This window comes from Mauremys mutica, chromosome 3 (genome assembly GCF_020497125.1).
Source record: "Mauremys mutica isolate MM-2020 ecotype Southern chromosome 3, ASM2049712v1, whole genome shotgun sequence".
NCBI lineage: Eukaryota > Metazoa > Chordata > Testudines > Geoemydidae > Mauremys > Mauremys mutica.
This window is the reverse complement of record NC_059074.1, coordinates 204,235,037-204,261,005: the sequence shown is the minus strand read 5'-3', so window position 1 is coordinate 204,261,005 and position 25,969 is coordinate 204,235,037. Positions and strand designations below refer to the sequence as shown.

At 51.6% G+C, this 25,969-nt stretch overlaps 2 protein-coding genes across 7 annotated transcripts in view; one reads left to right on the top strand and one right to left on the bottom strand.

Moving 5' to 3' along the window:
* Positions 1-402: 402 nt before the first annotated feature.
* Positions 403-6,262, bottom strand: BANF2 (BANF family member 2). 5 transcript variants are annotated; one of them, XM_045008816.1, is made up of 3 exons: positions 6,106-6,262; positions 2,399-2,527; positions 403-606 (listed from the first exon to the last, which is right to left on the bottom strand). In XM_045008816.1, exons 2-3 carry the CDS (start codon positions 2,522-2,524, stop codon positions 460-462), a joined length of 273 nt encoding a protein of 90 aa, XP_044864751.1. In that variant the 5' UTR covers positions 2,525-2,527; positions 6,106-6,262; the 3' UTR covers positions 403-459. The 5 variants fall into 5 exon arrangements, with proteins under 5 accessions (XP_044864751.1, XP_044864752.1, XP_044864748.1 ...); XM_045008817.1 differs by lacking the exon at positions 6,106-6,262 and adding an exon at positions 5,299-5,383; XM_045008813.1 differs by lacking the exon at positions 6,106-6,262 and adding an exon at positions 3,593-3,750.
* A 19,292-nt stretch (positions 6,263-25,554) lies between these two features.
* Positions 25,555-25,969, top strand: part of RRBP1 (ribosome binding protein 1) — a 56,596-nt gene continuing 56,181 nt past the window's right edge. Inside the window, exon 1 of one of the 2 annotated variants that reach the window (XM_045008868.1) lies at positions 25,555-25,735. The gene's annotated coding sequence lies outside the window, so the exon portion shown is untranslated. The remainder of the gene's footprint in view (positions 25,736-25,969) is intronic. The other variant, XM_045008866.1, reaches the window with a different exon arrangement.

The window sequence follows — 25,969 nt, the reverse complement described above, 5'->3', positions numbered from 1 at the left end:
TGTTACTGCCCAAGGCAACCGCCTAGGTTGCCTAATGGGTTGCGCCGGCCCTGCCTCTTAGGCTCTGATTCGGCCCCTGGCTAACCTTCAAGTCTACACGTAGCCCGGCGACCCCAGTCGGGCCACTCCTGGGGTCAGCGTTGCAGCACGTGCTTTTCTAACCTGCTGAGCCTGGGTCCGCGAGAACAGCTCGGCTACGAGCGAGACGTTCCAGGTTGCCCCGTGGGCAGGGGGTTGTTGGGCCAGACTCTCAGTGACTTCAGTGGGGGTAGCTCAGGGATAACGAAGGACAGAATTTGACCCACTTAATCACCCCGCACAAGAACATACAACAGTTCGTATTGGGGGCAATAGAAACCTGTTCATCTAAGAAGACGACATTGAGGCTGGACAGTTCAAGGCAGGAGAGACTTTATTGCAGGCTGCAGAACACACCATGAGGGCTGAGCAGCCAGCTCCCTAGAGGAAAGCGTAGCACCAGTCCATGAGACAGGAGGCGCACCGCTGAGCCTGGCTCGGACTGGCTCCATACGCCCCTTTCAGCCACCTTTGGAAAACCGCATGGTCCTTTTTTAACAGGAGGAATTGGCCCAGAAGGATGTATGCCTAGGGGGAGGAACAGAACGAGTTAGCACTGCTAACAAATTTCCCCCGCCCACCCATTTGACTCCATACCCTGGAAGAGCTGGTTAATTTGAAACTCTGGGCCACTTTATAGTCTAAGCTTTGCCAGACAAGTAACTGCTTCTCTTCCTCCGGTTACTTCATTAGCGGTGCTCTGCCAGGATAAGGAACGGTGCCCGTTTTTAGCCTGGTGCTCAGCTCTCCAGAACGAGAGGGAGGCCAGGTTTACTCTGACACAAGGGGGTGATAGGCTCCTAGCACCATTAAAAGAGGAGCCCCTCTCTTCATTTCCTTTCTCCGGGGTAGTATCAGCGCTACTACCGTGTGCAGTGCAGCCTCGGGCCTTGTCTGACCGGCTCCTTCGAAAGAGGCTGTTTTCATGACGCGAGGCTGTTGCAGGTTATCTATGGTGACCAGATGTCCCGATTTTATAGGGACAGTCCCGATTATTTGGGTTTTTTTCTTATATAGGCTCCTATTACCCCCACCCTCTGCCCTGATTTCTCACACTTGCTGTCTGGTCAGCCTCAGGCTAACTCCACCCCATAGCCACTGGAACAGGGTCTGTCCTAACTTTTGTGCTGGGGGTGAATCAGCCAGGAACTGGTCCCCACTTCAATCCACTCTTACCCGTTTTGCTTGCAGCCTGAGAGGTTAGCTATTGGAAAAGACAAGGACAGGTTCAGGGTTGTTGGGCCTAAACACGGACCTGCCTTGACAGTCACTGTCTGCCAAAGGAGTTAGCTGACGGGTTCTGCAGTCGTCCCATCAGAACTCCAGCAGGAAATGGACCAGGCACTACGAGGTGCCCATTACCTGATCAGCAGCACCGCTCAGACCCTGCCGTCACCTGGTTACTACAGCTTAACAAAAGAAGGTGGCATCATGTATCTGTTGCTGTCTGACTTGCTTCCCTTGCATCCCATGGTAACCAAGCTGATGCACGTGTACTAGGAGGAGAGAAGGCCACACATGCAGTGACCATAGCGGTCTGTCCTGCCCTAACTACTTGACTTTGTAGCAATGCTACAGGTGCAGACAGGATCCAGTAGTTACACAAAACTGATCCCCAACACAGACAGGTGGAGCAGGGTTTGCTCTTCTTGAAATCTACACAGATCTTCCCACACCCCTTCTGTTCACTTCCTTTCAACCAACACGCACAAAAGGTTAACTGGCCTAGAGGTGGAAAAATGTTTTCCCTATGGGGCAGATGGCTAACCAGCGTTCAAGGAAGGTAGTAAGAAAGCAGAGGCGTCGGTTTCCCCAGTGATGGAATTTCCCAAGCCAGCACTAGGAACTTAATAGCTCAAACTTCTTTAGCTTAGCTGCTGCCAGACTCACCATAACGAATGCATGACATATATATTTTTAATTCTGTACTCCCACCCTCCCATGGGAAGTCCTTGTGGCTTTCTTACAAACAAATTCTGCAACAGGGAGAAAAATGGGTTTAAAAAAACCCCCAAAGGCATGGTTTGAATATTTCCGGATGGACTGTAAAGAACTGTCCTGATGCATTCAGTTTAAGATTGAAGAGATTTGAGTTTGCCCCTTTGAACAACATTCAGTCTTGCGCCTTTGAATAATTCAGCACAACTACCCTGCAGAGTTTAGATTAAGTGATGGTAATGAAGTGCCTTTAAGACCATAATAGCAGGAGAAACTGTCACAAGAGCAAAATCACCAGAACAGTCTTCTTAAAATCAAGTCCCTTCCCAGTCCCCATAAATAGAACAGAGGCTGGGAAGGAGTGGGAGGAAAACATGGTTACCTTGTCAAAACCCTTTGCGGCTAATTTTAGCCCAAGCTCGTCGTTAATGCCATCCACTGCCGTAACGTCCTTATCGCCCATCGGCTCAGACACAAACGCTTTGAACTTCTGAGTTCTGGTCGCCATGATCTGCACCAGCGGCAGCGCGAGAAGGAGGCAAAGAACAATCAAAGGCCAATGCGGATATCCCACCTCTCAGAGTCCCCCTGGAAGACCAGCCGTCCCACAGAACAAGCGTCCCCCTAAGCATCCCTCCCTCGTCTTAATCCCAACGTGAGCCACGTTCCGTACAAAGCCGACTCCCCGCCTCCCTGCTTTGATGGCTGAAGCTTATTAACATCAGGAGTAAATAAGCATGAACCTATGGTTAGAGAGTTGGATACCGAAGGTGCATCGTTGCATGAATAGTTGGCGTGTCCCTCATTTGGGTCTTTAGCACCCCGCATTTGGGCACCAGCGGTGCACCAGGAATGCCTCAGACACCTCCCAGATAAGGCCCTTGCTCCCTGTTGACTGAGCAATTTCTGTCCTGTATAAACTTCATTTTCTATCTCATTTAAAAAAAAAAAAAAAGAGAGAGAGACTCTAGGTTACACCTAACTTGATATCTAACTTGTAATAACGTTTTGCTGAGTCTTCCGGCTCAGCAGCACGTCTGAAAAGTCAGGCTCACATCGGAGCATCAAGGCATCCAAAGTCAGGGGCCACTTTTGAGACTTTTTGCTTCGATCAAGACGCATCCTTCTATAGCTACACGGGGAAAACCAGCGCACGTTTTCCAGCCCCGGTGCAGTTGCATTGTTGCCACCAACAGCGTAGATGGGGTTTATGCATTTATACCGCCCAGTCGTGACAAGCTGCTCAGAGGCTGGTAGCATCAGCGCAGCGGCACCGCTGCTGATAAACCGGGCATTGATTTCCCCCGTGTGCAGGCGAGCTCAGCATCTAATGAGCTGCATGACCCCACAGAGAAGAGTAGCAGAGTCCTGGCCCATCCTGCACCACAGGGCAGAACCCAGGGCTCAGCTGGCTAGCTAGTTCCTGCTGCCAATTCTAGCATAGCACCATCATCCCTGCCTGTCAGTTCCCGTCACCTGCCCAGCTGGTCTGATGGAGAGAAGCCATCTGCAGAAAGGGGACGGTGGCGAAAGCAAGCCAGAGAGACTGGGGCCACTTCTCTACCTTCTCACACACCTTGGGCTTTAGAGGCCTTGAGGGAGAAGCGGCAGCAGTGGGTGCTTCCCAGGCCCAAACGTCAGGTTTGTGAGTACACCTCCCTCCCCACCATGGCCTGGGCTGGATACGCCCTGGCAGACTTCAACTGCCACAGGCTTCTGGAACCCCCGTCCCTATGACATCACTGCCCCGTGCCACGGGAAGAGGCCTGTTGCTCGGCCTGGGTTTTAGCGGCCTGCAGTTTCTCCACTGAGAGAGTCCTGATCGCAGCCGATGGGAACGTGGCTGCGGGCCCCAGGGCGAGCACTGAGCAGCTAGGAACACTCCTGCAGTTAGAAATATTGGACAGTGCGGTGCAACAGAAATCAAACCCGTCAATACAGCTACAGCAGGTTACACCGCGTCCCTACCCCCAGAAAGGGGATATTTTCAAGTAACAAGTAGAGGGGTTTAGCCCAACCCCCCTCCATTCATTCATGCATCAGGGCCTGACTTGCAGAATCACTGAGCATTGATGACAGCGGGTGCTGAGCACTTCAGAAGCTCAGGCACCGTTGCCAGCTGGGCTCAGCAGCTGCAGGCTGGGCTGATGGTGGAGAGGTTGCCATTTGGGCCCCTCAGTCAGTGCTCAGCTCCCAATGCCACCACCGCCCCCTCTCTTCAGAGCTGTGGGAACCCGAGCTCTTTGCGGAGTCGGGCCTTGGCTGGGCCAGTCACGGGCTCACTCCTGCACTGAGTCACTCCCATTGACCTCACGTGCAAGGCCAGGCCCAAACACCACCTGCCCTGGGGCACGGGGCAGCGAGGGGATAGCTCTGGTGGGGAATAAGGGAGAAAGAAGGTTGCCGTTTCCCCTTCGCAGACGAGCACCCCGCCCTTGGGCTTCTCCGCCACCTTCTTGATTTCAGTGCCGGGAGGTGGAAGCTCAAGGACTTGTGTGGAGGGGAGGGGACTCACGGGAAGGCAAAGAGGAGGGCGTTGGACTGTCCCCGGCATGGGGCGCAGAGGATCTGGAGGGGATGATATTATGGAGGTGGCATCTCCTTCCACCTAAGGCAGCCTGTGTGGGAAGGGACCCCGTAGCGATCTGTTCACAGCCCTCGGCAGGAAATCTGCTGCAAGGGCAACAGAGGCCCCAGCTGTGTTAGCCCGTTACTCACTGAAACCCTTTCCCCACGGCATGGAGGGGTGTCTCGTCAGGTCTACCCTACGGTCGCCCTGGCAGGGAGCTGGGGGAGCAGAGACATCTCCAGAGCCACAGGATTTGGAGGCTGGCTCCCCAGTTGGTTCCAGGCAGAGCAAGGCAGCCCCCTCCAGACCCAGAGTCAGAGGAAGATTTACAAGGGAGAATTCACAGGGGTTTCCTCTCCCAGGCCCCACACCAGATTGTGCCAGAGGAGGACATGATCTGCCCCATGATTGTTGCCTGGCACAGTTTCAGCACAACAGACACGGTGCATTTTCTAAAGATGGGAGCCACATAGACATTCAAGGTTATAATTAAACCAATAGTCCTAAAAACCCTAGATAGGTGCACCACCCACCAGCATGAGTAGACACAAGGAGCCAGTTATCTGATACAACAGTTGTTTATCTACCCCTCCTAATCCTCCATCACAACACCCTACGCCAGACTAAATTGCAACCAGTAGTAGGAGTTTCCACTGCCCTTATAGACCAGTCACTTCTTGAACCAAAAAGCAGAAACCACTTGCAAAACACACCAGGAGCCAAGGAGCAGAAGGAACAGCCAGCAAGCAAGGAAATAGCAAAAAGCCAAGGCTCCTGCTTTTATAAGGGGTAGGGGGTGGTTGCTGGCTACAGGAGCTCAAAAGGGACAAACTAGGGAAGTTAAATGCACTAGGCTATACCTCTCAACTCCTTGTGCATAGAGCATTATATAGCCTCCTAGGTAATGTATCTGTCTTTCTCTGGCTAATATAGTGCATTCAAATCCTACAAGAGTTGCTTGTATTAACATTTCTGCTAAGTTTTCTTAATGATTATTTATTTTATTTGTGTATTTCTATAGCAGCCAAATCATGGTCAGTGCTATACAATCCTACCAAAAGAGCCCATGCCCCGAACAAGTCACATTCTAAAACCTTTATTCCATGACTGCCCCTAGAGATTTTTCCCATAGCAAAACACAAGGCTTGTAAGACACGCTCCAGTGTTAGAAAAGAAATTCCGAGTGGCTAGATTGGCTGGGAATGCTGCTTTGGGTGTGACTAATGTGGGGCGTGGCATGAGGATCGTGGCCCTTATCCCACAACGAAATCTCCATGAGCAAAAACCCTGCCTCCCCACGGAGCCTTGCTCATTGCAAGCGCAGGCCTAAAAGTATCTCCCTGAGACGTGCATGATTTTAAGTAAACTAATAAATCAAGTGGCGAGATCTGGAAATGCACCAGCACTAAGCAACAGGGCTTGCCAAAGCCTCCCTAGCTAGCAGCCAGAGGCTTGGGGCTATAAAATAACTTATCCTGTTTTAACCTCCTCATTGTACAAAGCTTTGTTTATTTACTCACCTGATTCGATTCCTTCTTACTTCCCTCCCCAGCTGGGTGGCTTGGTTGGAAACACAGAGCGGCAGCCGCCTCCAATGCAGATGTTGATCAGTCACCAGGGGCCGCTTTGAGCATAGAGGTGGAATTGTGTGGCTGATGACTATGCTATGCTGATGGAATAATCTCTGGTGTCGGTTGGGGGCGGGGAGTTCATTCCCTGGTGTGTCTTCCTGAATGACATCTGGATCAAAGTTATAGGGTGAACTTTTAGCTGCTTGCTTGCTCATTAATTAAGGGGAGTCCAGAAGCCCCCCATGTAGTGCAGCATTCAAGGGAGCGTAGCCACCCTTCCTCCCTGCTGCAGTATCAGACAGTTGGAGGCAGCAGTGGGAGTTGCAGTCCTATCCTGCATGGATCCTTCATCTGCAAGATGGAGCCGTTTGTCTGTTCAAAGGTCACTCAGTCACTGAGGCCACGATCCTGCCATGATCCAGTGCATCACCCCCAGGGGTCCACGCAGGTTCAGGGATCTGCTTGCACCTTTCGTTGTCTTCTCACGCAGCGTCTGATGTCGCCGGCTCAGGTGCACTGGTTCTAATGATTGGATCTGACATCCCTGCAAGAAGGTTTATTTCTACCTTCTGTGTTTCCTAATTAACAAGGTGTGCCCAGCTCCGACTCCTTTCATTTCCCCCTCAGATGCAGCAAACCTTCCCTTCGTGCCATCACCTTGGGCAGTTGTTGCCGGGTCGCTGCGACATGGCATCGAACAGTTGCTTGGTTACGTACCAGGGTTGGTACATGTGCCCACTCTTTCAGGGGTCTGGCTGTGAACTTTCAGCACTGCTTTTACCACGGAGAATACACTTCCCTTTCGCTCTTCTTCTCGTTTGTTTAAGCTTCGGCGCTGCATGACTTCACAGATCAGGGCCGCTCTCCAGTCGGCTAGGTTTGTTTTCACAGGCACAGTGCTGAATTCTCTTCACCTGACGTTGCTTTCTTGGCTACACGAGGACAGGAACAAACATTGCAGGTTGGCAGCAGAGCCAGCCTTAAACACCGTGGGCCCCTCAGGCCCAGATCCTCACAGAGATTTAGGCACCTTGGATCTGATGGGAGGATCTGGGCCTGACTCCTTGGGGCCAGCACAGATTCACAGTTGATCGGATTTCCTCCTCTGGCTGGACCAGAGAGGGAGGTTTACCCCATCAGCAGGAAGGCTGGTGAGGCACAGATACCCCCTCCACTTCTCTAGCTTAGAGCACCAAAGTTTGTAATGTGCGCCCTGGTCCAGCTTGTCCCAGTTAAATCTTCTCTAGGAATAACTCTGGGGGTAGTTAACATGAGTGTCACTGGAGGAATAGAGCCATATAAAGAGAATCTTCCCCCTCTCCCTACTCCCTCAAAAGGTTTTGTACTTAAGCGGCTTGGGATAGGGACTATCTTTTTATTCTGTGTGTGCACAGCACAATGAGGTCTTGGTTCATGACTGGGGCTCCCAGGTGCTACCATAATACAAATGAATAACAATAATAATAATCATTAATCGCTGCCGCACAGAATCAGACCAGGGGGCCATCTACTACAAATTGCTTCAAGGAAGGTACAAGAAAAAATGCGGGAGATAGTAATGGGATAATCTGCTCCCAAAGAAAGTTTCCTCCTGACTCCCATTAGTTAGAGGTTGGTTTAAGGCCTGAAGCATGTGGGTTTATAGTCCTGCCAAAACTCTTGAGTTTTTTTGGTTATGTATTATTATAACCCTAGAAATTCTTTTTAATCATATAATGATAATTAATATAGCTTATCAAGTGCTTTTCATCCACAGATCTCAAAGTGTTTCACAAAAGAGGTCAGTAACATTATCACCATTTTACAGATGGGGAAACTGAGGCACAGGGCAGGGAAGTGATTTGCCTAAGGTCGCCTAGAAGGCCAGTGTTAGAGCTGGAAACAGAACCCAGCTCTTCTGAGTCCCATTCCAGTGCTCTATCCACTAGTCAACACTGTCTCTCCAATTCCTTTTCTGTCCCCTATTATGTTCTTGGTTTCAATGATATCTTGTGGCAATGAGTTCCACAGGCTAGTTGTGCATTGTGTGAAAAAGTATTTCCTTCTGGGCACCAATCAATGTTTGGTGGGACTGCCCACTGTTGGGAAAATGTTACCACTGTTATGGATGACTAGTCTGATAACAAAGAGTGAGGAGAAACACCTGGTAGGATGTATTTGTCCAAACCAATAAAGAAAGTAAAAAATCAAATGAAAATTCAATTCATACAAGTTACCATCCTGCAGTGGGGTGGCTGGTAGGATGTACAGGTCACAAGTGCCAAGACGGCAGGGGAAAGGTTCCTGCAGGCCTAGCAGAAGCAGCAGGTGGGCTCAGTTAAACTTGTGGCCAGGGGCGTGGGCATTAAATTAAACCTGGGAATTCCTGAGGCGAGAAGATGTTATGTGGGATGAACTAGTTGTGAACCATAAAGGGAGAAAATCAATCTCACCTTGTGACCCTCCAGTAAAGGTATTTCTTAAAGGGACAGCATCCAGTGGTGGGAATCTTCCACAAGATGCAGCTTTCCCTGCAGTGTCCTTGAGGCAGTGGGCCTGATCCTCCCCGCTGGTATAAATCAGCTAGCTCCCTTGACACTCCACTGGAGCTGCCCTGATTTATTCCAGCTGAGGACATGACAGGTTTCCATGAGGCCAGCTTTGGAGCAGCCCTGATTGCAAGAGTTCTGTGGCTGTTGCAATCAATCAGCGGCAGCAGAGATTCAGGGCAGATCATTTAGGGTCTGGCTTCGAGATAAATAACGTGCAAGCTAATAGGAACTAATGTGCCAAAGACAATTAGCATAATCAAGCAAGAGTGCTGTGCTCCAAGAGCAGGGAAATGTAATTGACAGGCGCAGCCAGAGGCTTAGGATGTGATTTCTCAGAATACCCCAGGACATAAAGACCCCCAAGAAGAAAGGAAACAAAGATAAGAAGCAATATGGGGCTAGACAAAACCAGGGGAATGTTCAATGTAACAATAATCCCACTGTGGGAGTTTTCTGTACTGGACCTGGGGTATGGACTATCCCCGGCCTGCCACAGATCAAAAGCCATGTGATAATGGGAAACCTTCCGCCCAAGCCACTGCAAGAAGCAGATTGAGGGGTGGTTCAGTCCTGCCGTGCTGTGAGTGTTGTTTTATAGATGAGGTGTCAACCAGAGGCCTTGACAAGTTGTTGCTAATACAGAGCTCCAGGGCATTTTTGTTATGCAAAATCAGGAGGTGTCCTGGCAGAACGCTAGGGGAGTATATGCTACCTATGTACAGTGCCTCCTCTGGGGTCCGCTGACCAAGGTCTTCTTTATTTTCTGCTGTGCACAGTTGTACAGCGTTGCTGCTCGGTACGGAAGGGGAGGTTGCTTTGCAGTGTTGAGTGACAAGATGCTTATGCACAGAGGTCCCCTTACATCTGTGACATCAATGGGCTGCACAGGTGTAGTTTAATAATAATAATTGGAGCTATACCTATCTCAGAGAGCTGGAAGGGACCCCGAAAGGTCATGGAGTCCAGCCCCCTGCCTTCACTAGCAGGACCAAGTACTGATTTTGCCCCAGATCCCTAAGCAGCCCCCTCCAGGATTGAACCCACAACCCCAGGTTTAGCAGGCTAATACTCAAACCACTGAGCTCTCCCTCCCTCTAAGTTGGGTTTAGAATGTGACCCAGGGTTTGGAAATCAATTTGTAGAGCAGTTTCAGTAGATGAAGGGCACGAGATAAATTCTAGGGTTGCCACCTGTCCACTTTTCACCCGGACAGTCCGGGTTTCGGCTTGTATGTCCGGGCGCCGTTTGACAAGTCCTGATGTCCAGGTTTTTTTTATCTGGGGGGGGAAGAGACAGCGAAGGGGGTGGGGCCCCCAGGGACGAGGCAAAGCAGGGGGAAGAGGCAGAGTGGGGCGGGGCCTTGTGGGTCCAGTGACCACCAATTAGAAAGGTGGCAACTCTAATAAATTCCCCCATTATTATTACTTTGCAAAACTGGGGGAATATTCCGGGCAGGGCAGAAAGATTTAACCATTTACAATCCACTAACATTAACGGGAGACATGCAGCTAAATCACTTGACCCTGTACTGGATGTGTGTTGGGATGAGTTTTATTAATATTGACATTAGCGTAGCACCTAGGGGTACTAAACACCGTACAAAAGAAGAGGCAGCCCATGCTCCCAAGAGCTTACAGCCTGACCCGAAGTACCACGCCCGCTTCACGGGGGGGGGGGGGAGGGGAGTGAGGCACACGCACAGGAAGTGACTTGCCCAAGATCACATAGGGATTTTAAGAAGCAGAAATTGAATCCAGCTCACTTGCATTCCAATCCAAAGGGCTAAACATAAGACCTGCCTTTCTCTCCATCTTCTTTCTTTAGGATTACAGCCTGGTCACATGATGCACTTGGAGTGCCTTTTAGCTGATTCATTTAATCAGTGTGTTTAGACCAGTGTCCTTTTTGTGTGTTGGTGGGGAGTGACGGGGCGGGGCAGGGCCGGGGGGGGGGGGAGAAGGGGAGAGCAGCCCCAGTCCTATAAGACTCTGGCACCACGCCTGGCTGCAGCATCCAGGAAAAACGTGAAAGCCCTGGAGTCTCTCTCAGGCGCTGAGAATAGAGCCACTATTTTGGGATGCCATGCAGAAGTAGCATTACCATAATTAGCAGAAAGTGCTCTTGATTAGCATATTTTTTTCATTTCTTTCATCACATCTGTTTGCGCAAAACAGTCACTCATTCTCATCTCTGCTGTGGCGAGATGTACTAGGCAATCCACGAGACCCATTGACCTTTGACAGCCCCTCTTCAATAGCAGGGCTTGTTTTCTGTGCACCAGGGGAAAGACGTCTGGCCATATCCTCCGTGGGTGTAAATCAGCATAACTCCACTGCGGATTTGCATCAACTGAGGATTTAGCTCCAAAAATTGAACAACATTTTCAAATTATTTTGCTTCCCCACGCGCTTCCCTGCCATCTTGACGTTGATTCCACGAAAATATTGAATTTTAATCTCACTGGGGCAGGGACAGTCTCTTACGATGTGTCTGAACAGCACCTACTGCATCGGAGCCTCACCCTTAATTGCTCCTGTAAAACAAATGATAGTAATAGAACATTTATGGATGTAGCCGTCAGCTACCCATTTTCCTCTTCTTCCTTCTATTATCAAAATTGCTTTTTCTCTCTTTGATCTCAGACAGTAAATGCCTTCGGGAGCGAATCCAGTTACGAGACTGTACGCTAACAGTTCTGTCTCTGACCTTACACTAGCAAGATGCGACAGCACTGATTGGAGATGTGTGTCACGGTCCTTAGACCAGTCTGGCTCCTGCCTGAAGGTTTAATCGAACATTTAGTCAGAAGTGCAGTTTTTCAGTCCCGTCACTCTCTAAGTACCTGATCCAGTGCACTGGTGCTACCACTGCTGGAGTATTGTGTCCAGTTCTGGTGCCCACAATTCAAGAAGGGTGTTGATAAATTGGAGAGGGTTCAGAGAAGAGCCACGAGAATGACTAAAGGATTAGAAAACCTGCCGTATAGTGATAGACTCCAGGAGCTCAATCTACCTTAACAAAGAGAAGGTTCAGGGTGACTTGATCACAGGCTGTAAGTATCTACATGGGGAACGGATATTTGATAATGGGCTCTTCAGCCTAGCAGTGAAAGATCTAACACCATCCAATGGCTGGAAGCTGAAGCAAGACAAATTCTGGCTGGAAATAACACACAAAGTTTTAATAGTTGGGGTAATTAACCATTGGAATAATTTACCAAGTGTCATGGTGGCTTCTCCATCACTGATCACTTTTAAATCAGGATTAGATGTTCTTCTACATGATCTGTTCTAGGAATTATTTTGGGGCAGTTCTCTGGCCTGTGCTATACAGGAGGTCAGACTGTGATCGCAACGGTCCTTTTTTGGCCTTGGAATCTGTGAATCTATGAATGCCTATTGGAGTCACTTACTGGCTTCAGTGGGCTTTGGATCAGGCCCTAAACTCAGTAGTTGCTAATTGTTCCTGTCCTGCAGTCGGGGTGGCACAGGAGCCAGCTATGCCATGACTGCAGCCATGCCAACTGGAGACTCCCACGCACCAGGGGAATCCTCAGCTGGCTGGGTCTGCCTGCCTTCCGCTGCAGCACAAAGGGGCTGGAGCGGGGCTCAGGACTCAGCCCAGCAAATCACATTTGTACAAATGTTTTTAGTAGGAAGTAGGGCAGTGAAATCCTAGGTACTTTCACCCCAAGCATACCCCCTCTGGCCCCCACACCTTGAAATAAGCCTCACTAGTTGTGGCTTTCATAGGCGCCGACTTATATGGGGCTCTGGGGCTTTAGCCCCATGAATAAATCCCAAGCAGGGGCTCTGCCCCACCAATGTTTTTTCTCCCCTGCTTGGAGCGCCCCCCCGCCGCTGCCGCCGCCGCCGCCAGGGCTGCCCAGAGCCCTTTAAATCCCAGCCGCCGCGGGGAATCAGAGGGCTCTGGGCTGCCTGCTGCAGCGGGAAGCCCAGAGCCCTCTGATTCCCGGCGGCGGCTGGGATTTAAAAGGCTCTGGGCTCCCCGCGGTTGCAGGCAGCCCAGAGCCCTTTAAATCCCAGCAGCGGCTGAGATTTAAAAGGCTCTGGGCTCCCCGCGGTTGCAGGCAGCCCAGAGCCCTCTGATTCCCGGCGGCGGCTGGGATTTAAAAGGCTCTGGGCTGCCCGCCGCAGCAGACAGCCCAGAGCCCTCTGATTCCCGGCCGCGGCTGGGATTTAAAAGGCTCTGGGCTGCCCGCCGCAGCAGACAGCCCAGAGCCCTCTGATTCCCGGCCGCGGCTGGGATTTAAAGGGCTCTGGGCTGCCTGCAAACGCGGGGAGCCCAGAGCCTTTTAAATCCCAGCCGCAGCCGGGAATCAGAGGGCTCTGGGCTTCCCGCTGCGGCGGGGAGCCCAGAGCCCTTTAAATCCCAGCCGCGGCCGGGAATCAGAGGGCTCTGGGCTGCCTGCAACCGCGGGGAGCCCAGAGCCTTTTAAATCCCAGCCGGGGCCGGGAATCAGAGGGCTCTGGGCTGCCCGCTGCGGCGGGGAGCCCAGAACCCTTTAAATCTCAGCCGCTGCTGGGATTTAAAGGGCTCTGGGCTGCCTGCACCCGCGGGGAGCACAGAGCTTTTAAAATCCCAGCCGCGGCCGGGAATCAGAGGGCTCTGGGCTCCCCGCCGCAGCAGGCAGCCCAGAGCCCTCTGATTCCCGGCCGCGGCTGGGATTTAAAGGGCTCTGGGCTGCCTGCAACCGCGGGGAGCGCAGAGCCTTTTAAATCCCAGCCGCAGCCGGGAATCAGAGGGCTCTGGGCTTCCCGCTGCGGCGGGCAGCCCAGAGCCTTTTAAATCCCAGCCGCGGCCGGAATCAGAGGGCTCTGGGCTGCCTGCAACCGCGGGGAGCACAGAGCTTTTAAAATCCCAGCCGCGTCCGGGAATCAGAGGGCTCTGGGCTCCCCGCCGCAGCAGGCAGCCCAGAGCCCTCTGATTCCCGGCCGCGGCTGGGATTTAAAGGGCTCTGGGCTGCCTGCAACCACGGGGAGCTCAGAGCCTTTTAAATCCGAGCCGCGGCCGGGAATCAGAGGGCTCTGGGCTCCCCGCCGCGGCGGGCAGCCCAGAGCCTTTTAAATCCCAGCCGCGGCCGGGAATCAGAGGGCTCTGGGCTTCCCGCTGCAGCAGGCAGCCCAGAGCCCTCTGATTCCCGGCCGCGGCTGGGATTTAAAGGGCTCTGGGCTGCCTGCAACCGCGGGGAGCCCAGAGCCTTTTAAATCCGAGCCGCGGCGGGGAATCAGAGGGCTCTGGGCTCCCCGCCGCGGCGGGCAGCCCAGAGCCTTTTAAATCCCAGCCGCGGCCGGGAATCAGAGGGCTCTGGGCTGCCTGCTGCGGCGGGGAGCCCAGAGCCCTCTGATTCCCGGCCGCGGCTGGGATTTTAAAAGCTCTGTGCTCCCCGCGGGTGCAGGCAGCCCAGAGCCCTTTAAATCCCAGCCGCGGCTGAGATTTAAAGGGCTCTGGGCTCCCCGCCGCAGCGGGCAGCGCAGAGCCCTCTGATTCCCGGCTGCGGCTGGGATTTAAAAGGGTCTCAGCTCCCCCCGGTTGCAGGCAGCCCAGAGCCCTTTAAATCCCTGCCGCGGCTGAGTTTTTAAGGGCTGCGGGCTCCCCTGCGGTTGCAGGCAGCCCAGAGTCCTCTGACTCCCAGCCGGGGCTGGGATTCAAAGGGCTCTGGGATCCCCGAGGCTGCCAGCAGCCCAGAGCCCTTTGAATCCCAGCCTCTGTCCGCTGATTGCCCCCTCCCCAGACCCCTGCCCCAACTGCCCCCCAGAACCTCCACCCCCTATCTAAGCCCCACTGGTCCTTGTTCCCCAATTACCCCCTCCCGAGACAACTGCCCCTTGGGACCTCAGCCCCTATCTAAGCCTCCCTTCTCCTTGTCCCCAACTGCCCCCTCCTGAGACCCCACCCAACTTCCCCCCCCCAGGACCGCACCCCCTACCTGTCCCCTGATAAACCTCTTAGACTCCCATGCCTATCCAATTGCTGCCTGTCCCCTGACTGCCCCTTCGAACCTCTGCCCCATCCAACTCCCCCTGCTCCTTGTCCCTTGACTGCCCCCCGGAACTCCCTACCTCTTCTCCAACCCCCAAACTGCTTACTGTGCCACTCAGACCAGCGTGTCTGGCTCCGTGCAGCTCCAGACAGTTGCTGCCATGCTCCCCCATGGAGCCCACAGCCCTCTCCCACCCCCAGCACCTGCCTTCCAGATTTGAACACCTCAAAATTCAGGAGTGCTCAAGCTCGGTTTGGGCAGCTTTTACTTCATTTCTCCCAAATCAGTTTCCCCTGCAAGGTGCCAACTGAAGGTGTTGGAGAACAGAGAGATCAGGTGGCCTCCTAATGCCTGGAAAAGAGACAAAGGCGGAGGAGGGAGTGTCAGTGCCTGTGCGGACTTCTGGGAAGTGCACGGTGTGGAAGGGGATGCTGTGATGCTTTGGAACATCTCCATACAAAGCCAGTCAGGACTCTGGGGGAGCCTCCTCTCTCGGAGCATACTGTCTCCAGGGCAAGAAGCTTACACCTTCCTGGGTCTGACCTCGGAGCATTCAGCATGCCCTTCCACGTCATGCACTTTCCAAAGTGAGTCTGCCCAGGCTGGTCCTGGGGCAACCAGAGGTCGCTGCACCCCAACTCTGCAGTCAGATGTGACTCTCAGCCAGACAGTAAAACAGAAGGTTTATTAGATGACGGGAACACAGTTTAAACAGAGCTTGTTGGTACAGAAAACAGAACCCCTCTGTCAGGTCCATCTTGGGGGGTGGGGAGCCCAGAACCAAGTTCTGGGTCTCTCCCAATTTCCCCAGCCAGCTCCAAACTGACACTCCCTCCTCTGGCCTCTGTGTCTCTTCTGGACAAGGAGGCCACCTGATCTCTTTGTCCCCAACACCTTCAGTTGGCATCTTGCAGGGGAAACTGAGGCACCCACACAGTATTCAGAGAAAATATTAAGAACATTCCCACTTCATCACAACAGATGCAACAAAATATAATACCGTATATTGAAGTAGGCAAGTGCTGCTTCTGACTTTCCACTTTTAATTGACCCTTGTAATCTTGTGGCGCTGACACGTTGTAGCTTCATTTTATATCGGCTTACAGGGCGGGAGCGGGGGGGCACCACCATTTTGGGCCCCACCAAAAATTATACAAACCTGCCGCCTATGGTGGCTTTGTCCCTAGCTGATAAAGATGCTTCTGAAGGGACAATGTTCTTTTCCAGTTGGGAGGCACCAGACCAGACGCCTCCAGCAGGGTGCCATGCTTACAAACGGGCTCACTGTACATTACTGGCTTTGAACTCAGGGGCAGAGTCAGAGAGAAAGGATTACGAAGGGATGGGGCGTCATTAACATCACATGTGGAACTAGTAATGAGGGGTAATGTGACCCTCAGCAGTGCTAGACCGGAATCCGCTCCTGGGGCAGAGGTTAGGGGCTACCCCTGGTATGGGAAAAGACTTAGGGGGAGCAGGGATTTGTTGTCCCTTAAGAGGTGACTTAGAGAAAAGCAGAGAAGAATCACACTGGTTTGACGGTCGGCAGCCAGTGCTCCTGAAGACGCTCAGATATTTGGGTGCTCCTCTCACTTTGGCAGCACCTTTGGGTGCTCCTCATCACTTTGGTCGTGTTGCAATCTGCCACTGCTTCAGGGAATCATGCCCGTCCATGAATGGAGCTGGGCTGGCAGGAGACTCTGACTCGCTGATTTTGCGATGGCGCCACGTCTTTGGGAGGCAGGACCTAGGAGGGCATCTGATTAATGCCAGGTCTATGCAAGACAGTTAGGCTGACCCAGCTACGTCGCTCAGGGGGGTGAAAAATCCACCCCCGAGCGATGTAGTTAAACCGACCCAACCCCCGGCGGAGACAGCACTAGGTCGACAAAAGAATTCTCCCATTGCCCGAGTGCTGCCTCTCCTGGAGGTGGATTAACTCCAGCAAGGGGGGACCGCCTCCCACAAGCAGCTGCAGTGTTTCTAGTGAAGACATAGCCTGAGAATCAGGAGATGGACAGAGGTTCTATCCCCAGTTCTACCACTGACCTGGGGTGTGATATTGGGCCAGCCGCTTCCCTCTCGCCATTCGTTTGCCTCATCTCTTTAGATGGGGAGTTCTCTGGGGCCGGGGATCTCTTCCTCTGTGTTTGGAGGGCTTCTCATCTTAGATGAGTCCTCTGGGTGCTTCTAGCATATAAATAGTCCGAATGGGGGTGTGGTCCTTATAGGAATGGTGCATGTAGTTACTCCAGGTATCATCAATCGCACATTTAATTGGTGCTCCTAAGTGGGATATATTTGCACAAAGGCTCATCAGGACGTGCAGTAATGGTAAATAATAGGGCTATGATTCTGCTAAGGACTGTCTGTGAAATGTAAAAACCATCAGAGTGACCCTAGTTGTTTCTGACTGTCACCAGCACCAACGCAGAGAATTAAAACTGCACATACCCAGTTGGAGGTGTTATTTAAAAGTGTACGGTGACATCAGCCTCACTTTTCATGGCCAGTTGCTGCAGCTTTGCACCAATTCAAACAATTGCTTCTGGCCAGAACTGAAATAGTTGTGATGGTCTCATCCCACTTTCTAGTTGTCTACATATAAAAACCGCATCAGAATACGATGTGATTGACAGCATCTGCTTGGGACCAGAAGAGAATAAGGGATTTAGGTCTGGGATGAGATCAGGAATGAATTTCTCACGAAAAGGCAAGGGGAGGAAGGGAAGGGAGAAGAGCTGGACCCTTTCAAAGCTGCAGCCTAGTTGCAAGGTGCGATTTCAACCAGAAAAACCGTACAGCAGTTGGAAACATCTAAATAAAAAAGTCCAGTAAGCTATTTAACAGGACAAAATGCAAGAGAAAAAGGACACTTGAAGAAATGGAAATAATGCACATTGGAAACTGACCAAAGGCAATACTTTTCTCACAATGCACAATTAGTCTGTGGAACTCATTGCCCCAAGACATCGTGGAGTCCAAGAGTTTAACAGGATTCAGAAAGGGCTAGGACGTGGGTAACAGGAATATTCAGTGTTATCACAGGAAATAGGAAAAAAATAAGGACGTTTTGGAAGGGATATAAACAGGGCCGGCTTTAGGAAGTGCGGGGCCCAATTCGAACATTTTCGGCGGGGCCCCGGCAGGGATGACTAAAAAAAAAAAAAAAACGTAAAAAAAAGCCTTTCATTTCTTAGCAACCGGTTCCCTGTAAAAAGTTCTGCTTTAAGGGATGTGCCACAGTATGTATTTTTTGTACCAATAGGGTTACCATACGTCCGTATTTTTAAAAATTCCTCCCGGATGGCGATTTAAGAAGCAAAAAGCTGGACATGTCTGGGAAAATACGGATGTACGTTAACCCTACCTAAAGTTCTTTTTTAAAAAGATGAGCCTGAACTAGAAATGAGCTCTGTTTCACATGTGTGGGTCCCCACCACTCCCTGGGGGTGTGCTAGAGTGACCAGATGTCCAGATTTTATAGGGACAGTCCCGATTTGGGGGTCTTTTTCTTATATAGGATCTTACTACCCCCCACCCCTGTTCCAATTTTTCACACTTGCTGTCTGGTCACCCTAGGGTGTGCACAGGTGTGGGTCCAAGCTGTTCCCTGCCCCTCTCATTGAAGCAGGTGTGCAGGATTACTGCCCTGGGAACTGCAGGGCACCAGTGGACATGGGGCTGGCTGGAGGCAGAGCAGGGGCTGACTGGAGGTAGGGTCTGGCTGCAAGCAGGGCAAGGGGTGTGGGGCTGGCTGGAGACAGGGGGATGTGGGGTGGGCTGGCTGGCTTCAGGCAGGGCCGCAGGGGGGTGCGGCAAGGGTTGGCAGGCCTGGAGACAGAGGAGTGCTGGACTGGCTGGCTTCAGGCAGGGGGGTGCAGCAGGGGTTGTCTGGAGACAGGGCAGGAGGTGCGGGGCTGGTGCGGGCAGGGGCGGGCTGCAGGCAGGGCAGGGAGTGCGGGGCTGGCTGCAGGCAGGGGGTGTGGGTACAGGGGGTACAGCCCACCCTGTACGGTGAGTGCCTCCTCCTCCTCCCTCCCCCACCTGGGTAGCAGCAGCAGCCCGGGGCTCGGGGGCTATTTAAAGGGCCCATGGCTCCCCTGCTTCCACCGCCCCAGCCCTTTAAATAGCCATGGGAGCCCTGGGGAAGCGGCAGGGCTCCGGGGGCTATTTAAAGGACCGGGGCAGCAGAGGCAGCTGGAGCCCCCCGCTACCCCAGGACTCTGGGGGTTATTTAAAGGGCCTGGGGCTCCCCTGCTTCTACCACCCCGGCCCTTTAAATAGCCACAGGAGCCCTGGGGAAGCAGCGGGGTTCCAGGGGCTATTTAAAGGGCCGGGTCTGTAGAAGCAAGGGGAGCCCCAGACTTTTTAAATAGCCCCCAGGGCTCCAGCAGTGGGGCTCTGGTGGCAATTTAAAGGGCCTGAGACTCCAGTCCCGGGAGCCCCAGGCCCTTTAAATTGCCCCTGGGGAAGCTGGGCCACCCCGGGTACAGCGCACTGGCAGGGTTTGGGTGCGGGGCCCTCTTAGGCGCGGGGCCCGATTCGGGGGAATTGGTTGAATTGGCCTAAAGCCGGCCCTGGATATAAATAGACTTGGAAAGACTAGATTTTTTTGTCGGTAAATGTTAATAAACGTCAATTTCAGTGTACACACATAAGCCAATGAAACAATACACCTCTACCTTGATATAACGCTGTCCTCGGGAGCCAAAAAATCTTACCGCATTATATCGAACTTGATTTGATCTGCTGGAGCATGCAGCCCCGGCCCCCGGAGCACTGCTTGACCGCGTTCTATCTGAATTCGTGTTATAGCGGGTGGTGTTATAACTGGGTAGAGGTGTATTTCCATCTATAATAATCAAAATGTATGGACAGGTAAAGTAAGAAAACTGTTGCTTGCGAACTTATTGGAATTTGATTTAAGGATATTTACTTTGTCAACATCACATGCCAAAATAATCATCCGTGCTTGAACGGTTATAAAGCTTTAACTTTTGGAATCTCAGCGTCTACTGTCATTAAATAATTATTGCCCAACAGCTCCATTGTCTAACCCAGCATAAGTCTGCGCAATTGTGAAAATGTAAATTGATAAAAACAGGGGCTGGGTGGAGCTTAAAAATAAACTTTGATATTATCCATCAAAATGATAAAAGAAATGAATCAATCAAATTCTGGCCACGCTTAGATAGAAATGCCCTCCCACCAGAAACACGAAGGGTACATCTACCCTGGTGCTGGAGGGGAGAATTGCTGCCTGGGCAGGTGTACTCATGCTAACTCGCATTGAGTTAGTGAACGAAAATGGAGCAGTGTAGCCACGAGGTGTGAGTGGCAGGAGGGTAGCTGCTGAGTTAGTGTCTAGGGTCCCGGCTGGGATTGTGCTCAGGGCGGCTAACCCATCCTGTTGCCTGCGCCACGGCATACGCTGCTATTTATAGCAGCTAGCGTGATCCCAGCTAGCATGCATGTGTCTACTGGAGCTCCAGCTCGAGTGTCGAAGTAGCCTGAGAGAAGATTAGCAGACAATGGAAGGAGAACGGGTAACGGAGGACATGGGATATTGGGAGTGGGGGAGGAGCAGGGAGTGGGAAAGTGGGGAACATTGCGGGGCCAAAGGAGGGTACAATGGTGAAAACAAGCATTTCGGGGCTCACAATCATTTGTTGTCCCACCCTGAAGTGCTGGGAGACTGAATGTTATGAAGGACCCCTCAGGGGTCATGTAAGCTGGGTCCCCTCGCCCAATGTTCCTTTTGGGCACTGCATGGGATTGTTTCCTAATGTCCCTTAAGGGGAAAATGCCTTACGGTGCAGCCCAGGGCACACTCAATGCCAGGTCAGTCTCATTACCAGAATCGTTTAGGGGCGCGCCTACTTCTGTCTGCCAATTTCATTTAGTAGATGCTTTGCCATCTGCCTTGAGCATGGTTCTTTTACATCGCTTTCAGTCAGGTAATGGAAAACACACTGTGCTGCTGGGAAGCAAACAACGGCAGTGCTTCCTAGATAAGCCAGTGGGCCACAAAGCCATTGGCACCGGGAATGGTGGGCAGGAAAGGAGCGGGGGCCTTTTATGCCATGCTGCACACAGCATGGCCAAGCTGGAGAATGGCTGTTGCAAAGGAATTTCCTGAGGTATCCCACTGCATCCGCACAGCTGTTGCAGGAGGGGCGCTAACTTTCCGGATGTGCACGGCGGGGTGCAAGCCACATAGGCAGCACAGCTGCGGGCAGCACCTGCTGTCCCTCAGAGAGCGGGAGAGCAGTGCTGAGTTGAGACCAGGAGCTCTCTCTCCCTGCGGGAGGTTTTGTGTCCAGCTGAGCATGTCAGAGGGAGAGCGGGGGTGGAGCTGCAGGAGAAGAGCAATCTCCCGTGCCAGGCTGGGGATTCAAAACCTTCAGCAAATGCAGTTTTTCCACTTGGCGTCTCTGCTTCCCCCGTCTCTTCCCCCAGTGTGAACAGGCTGCCGGGGCAGTGATGCGATCCAGCTACAGTAACCCCATGCCCTTCCATTACTGCACCGAACTGCTCTGCTTGTTTGTACCCGTGCTCTTAAAATGCCAGTCCGCTAGGGCAGGGAACCTGTTATTTCTCCGGCACAGTTCTCCTGTTGTACAGGGCCTTTGGCCCTAGGAAGACAATTAATCAGTGCCACTGCTAGCCAGCGCCTCCCCACCATGGCTTTGCCACCAGGCCCCACTGGGGATGTAAGCAGTCTTCGACGCTCCTGATTAAACACCCCCCGAAATCAATGGATGGCCATCTTCCCATTGACGTCAATGGACCCTTACTCAGGCTAACATTTTGCTCCTCCTAGGTATTAAAGCTTATGGGCCAGATAGTCCACTCTGCTTCCGTCCGAGGAAGGGACCCAGGTATCGTGGATCCGCTGGTGGGGTGCGACACGTGGGGAACTCTGGCTTTTGGGCGTTACTCTTCACCTCAGCCAACAGAAGCGTGTCTGTGGATCCGCTCAAGCTTTTTGATACCAGGGACCAGCTTGCTGCCTTCCCAAACTGTGTCAGTGAGATCTCAAGGACCGGCGCCAGTCCCTGTACCGGTCGTTGAGAAACCCTGCCCTAGAGGAACTGAGATGTACACGTGCGTGTGCATGAGGGATGGGGCAGGAGCACCAGCAGCCACTTTCCATGGCATCAGGACACCAGACCCATAAAGAATCCTTAAACCAAATCATGCTGCTTTCGTCAGTATTCCCATACACACTGTCCCCCTGAGCTGTGTGGACTTCCCTGGCTCTGAATAAAAGGTGTTGGACTCCAAGGAGCTCTTGGGATACATGCAGATCCCAGGGTATAATAAAATGGAGATATAACTATCTCATAGAGCTGGAAGGGACCTTGAAAGGTCATCAATTCCAGCCGTTCACTAGCAGGACCAAGTACTGATTTTGCCCCAGATCCCAAAGTGGCCCCCTCAAGAATTAAACTCACAACCCTGGGTTTAACAGGCCAATGCTCAAACCACTGAGCTATCCTGAGAGGGCTCAGGCCAATGCTGAGAGAGAGGAAGGGGAAACTCCCACCATCTGATGGATTAATGCAGTGGAAACTTGCTGAGTTTCCCGTCTATTTGTAGTCTCCCCCAATTCCTTTCCTCCCCCTGGCAGAGGACAGTCCAGTCTTATAGCAGAGCTGGTTGGGAATTTTTTAACAAAACATTTTTTTCCCTGAAAAAAAGCTGATTTGTCAAAACTGAAACTGTTGGCGGCAAAGAGCCTGTTTCCACACCGTTCCTGACTCGAGAAACGTTGGAAAAAAGTTTCCAAATTGCCAAGATGTCCTCCTTTGACATTGTGAAAATGAAAAGTCGCGGGAGTTTTGGTTCAAAACAACTTTTCGTTTAGAATGTGCACTGAATTCATACCAAGAAATTGGTTTAAAAAAGAAAAGAAAGTAAAAAAGGGTCAGATTTGTATTGAAAGGTTCCAAAATGATCAAAACCAAACACGTCACAAGACCTGAACTGAAATTTGGTTTGGTTTGTTGCCTTTGTGCACATTTTGAGATTTTAACTTTTCGTCCTGTTGTGTGATGGGAAATTTTTTCAAAATCTCAGAATTCTCCTGGGACAGAAAAACCATTTCCCGCCCACTCCTAGTTTATAGAATTATACTAATTAGAGATGATGTATATGAAAAGTAAATACATCCAGCCTTCTGGATGCACCATAGAAACCCTCACAACTTGGATTGCATAGTGTTGAAGCTAGATGTAGCCATTGTGTTAAATCAGCCCCTGGCCCTAATTCTAAGAGGCTAATGCTGTACTATCTCTCACCATATTCCACTTGAAATTAAGTCCAACAAAGGAGTCTTTCTTCCCAGGGAATGTGACAAGGAGCAGGTCTGCAGCGTTTCACCAGCACTGAGAATGCTAGATATATTAAATAATGACTTAGGATCTTTTATTTCTTAGTTAGAATTAGGCTTCCACACCTGTTTGTGCAGGCAGTAATTTAAGCCTTGAAAGATCCGCTTCCAAACAAGCTCTAAAGTTGCGATGGTAACTCGAATGGGGAAGATTTTGAAAAATAACGAATGACTTTTATATGTCTCATTGAAGCACACACACAAAAATCCTACACCAGCCTTAGCGTTTTAGGTGGTGCCTGCCAAAAATTTTTTCACTCTACCACTCCCAGAAAGTGATCATGCAGGACTGAGCTGAAGACACCATGGAGGGCCAGCGAGGTTATTCTATAAGGCACTTAACCGGCTCATTTTATGTACAAAGGCGATGGGATGGCCAGAGGTCTGAATGTCACCACCAGCTTCCTGCTCTACGAGGCAGCACTACATGTGTGCTGGTGTTCCTGCACAGCTGCCTGCATTTCCAAAAGTTGTGTTAGGGACAGCTGTCTGAACAAGCCACTAGCGTGATGGTTGGTACTTAGGCGCAGATCCTCAAAAGGTATGTAGGCACTTCCCTCCCTTTGGCCCTGACTCAGCAAGGTTCTTAAGCATATGCATAACTTTAATCACGTGAGGAGTCCCATTGGCTTCTGTAGAAAAACTCATGCGCTTAAAGTTACACAGCTGCTCAAGTGCCTTGCTAAATCAAGCCCATGCGCCCCGATCCCAAAGCTCATGCAGAGTTCATTGCAGGATCAAGGGCTTTACAGGGTTAATATTGGGAGGTCTCACTATATTTGAAATCACAACAGCTGGAGGGCTATGGGGGAATTTTAACACTTTACACAGTGTTTTGCAAACATTAATTAATTGTGACAACTCCTGGGAAGGGGCGAGTTGTGGGGTTGGGAAGAGTATCCCCATTTTTACAGATAGGGAAATTAAAGCAGAGAGGCCAAGGCCAAATTTCAAAGTGTCCAATAATTTTGGGTGACCGACTTGGGACACCAGGGCCTGATCTTTCAGATCAGCTGGGTCTAACCAGAAAGCCCTTAAAATTGATCCTATGTGAAGCAACCTCCTTGTGAATAGATATGACTTGTGGGCAGGTCTGACAAGTCTACTTCTTAGGCTAATCAGAAATGTTTCACTATTTACCTTCTCTCCCTCCATTTGTTTGTTTTATCCATCTGCTCTCTTGGTATATACAAGACTGTAAAGTTTAACACTTAGAGGCAAGGCCTATCTTATGATATGTGTGCACAGTGCCTCAAACAAAAGTGATCCCCAAACAGGATTTAAAGGCGCTTCTGAAATAATGTTCCAGTATTTGACCAAATTGAACATGCCACAAAGTAATGCCTGTGATCCCAAACCTTCAGTCCTTTCTAAGAGCCCAGTTCTGCCATGATTTAAGCACATGCTTATCTTGCTTAAGCACTTGGACACAGCATGGTCTACTGGACAGAGCACTAGACTAGGACTAAGGAAACCTGGTTTCTATTCCCAGCTCTGGGCAAGTCATGGTCCCACTGTGCCTCAGTTTCCTCATCTGTAAAGTGGTGATAATGATACAGACCACCTTTGTAAAGCACTTTGATATCTACTGATGAAATATAGTGTGTGTATAAGAGCTAGGGATTATTAATTTAACTCAGGATTAGGTCCATTTATGTCAATGGGATTATTTGTACAAGTAAAGAAAATCATATATTTAAATATTTGCAGGATCAAGGCCTTAGCTAATAGTCCCCTCCCCTCACTTTGAAGTTAAGGAGAGTTTTGCCTGAGTTAGGATGGCTGAATTTTGGGCTCCTGTAATCACTCCAGATTATGAATTATATACTCATTTCATTTCTTTCGAGTGGAATAGCACTTAACAACCCCAGTACAAAAAGCCCTTAGGTGCCCTAACAAGTAACTGATTTTGCAATCATCAGCCATAACCAGATACTATTTGTAGTGCCTAGAACACTCCAGCCAGGATCGAGGCCCCCACTGCGTCAGGTGCTGTACAATTGCATAGTGAGGGACAATCCCTGCCCCCCAAGTGCTGACAATCTTTTATTTTCACTCCTGCCACCCACCCAGTTGACAGAGAAGGTCGGAGCCTGGAGAGGCCGGGTGCAGCGCAGGGGAGACTCCAGGATGCCCTAGTAAAGCGTGTGGAACTAGCAGGTGTAAAAGGGAATGCCCTTCCTTGGGGCTATTCTCCAGGGCAAAGCCTGCAGCTGGCAAACTACAACTCCCATAATTCCACTCGCCTCCAGCTGCCCCATTGGCCTCCCTGCTCGTCCACTCGCACGAGTCCTGGAGCCCTCCCTCCAGCTGTCTTCTCGCTCACTGGGCCGCCGCAGGCTTGACTGGCGGGGCTGGCACCAACCGCAGCAGGCCCATGCTGAGCGGCGGGGGCGGGGTGGAGGGAAGCCTTGGGAAAGGCTCGGTGCCAGCGTAGAGGAAAAAGTGCCACGACTCCACAGAGGCGGCGAGCGGCGGAGGGGTGTTGGGGGGCTTCGGGCACCGGACGGGGCAAGGGCAGCAGGGCGCATCACCCGGCCGGAGGCGCTGTCTCCTGCAGCCTGGGCGTCGCATTGGCAGCGGCAGAGCTTGGAACGGGGCGTCTCGTTGCCGGGGCGAGAGAGCGAAGTCGGAGGCTCCAGTCAGGTAGGAAAGTGGAACCCCCCCAACGCCACCCCCCCCCCCATTGCCCCTGCTTGCAGCGAGGCCGGTGGCCGGGAAGCGGAGCCCGCGATCTCAGCCTGCCAGCGCCAGCCTTCCGAACTCTGGGGCGCTCCGCGTTCCATGAGCCCGGGTCAGCGTTCCATAGGGTCCCCCCAGCGTTCCATAGGGTTCCTCCTCAGCGTTCCAAAGCACGCCGGGCCGGGACACCCCCCAGCG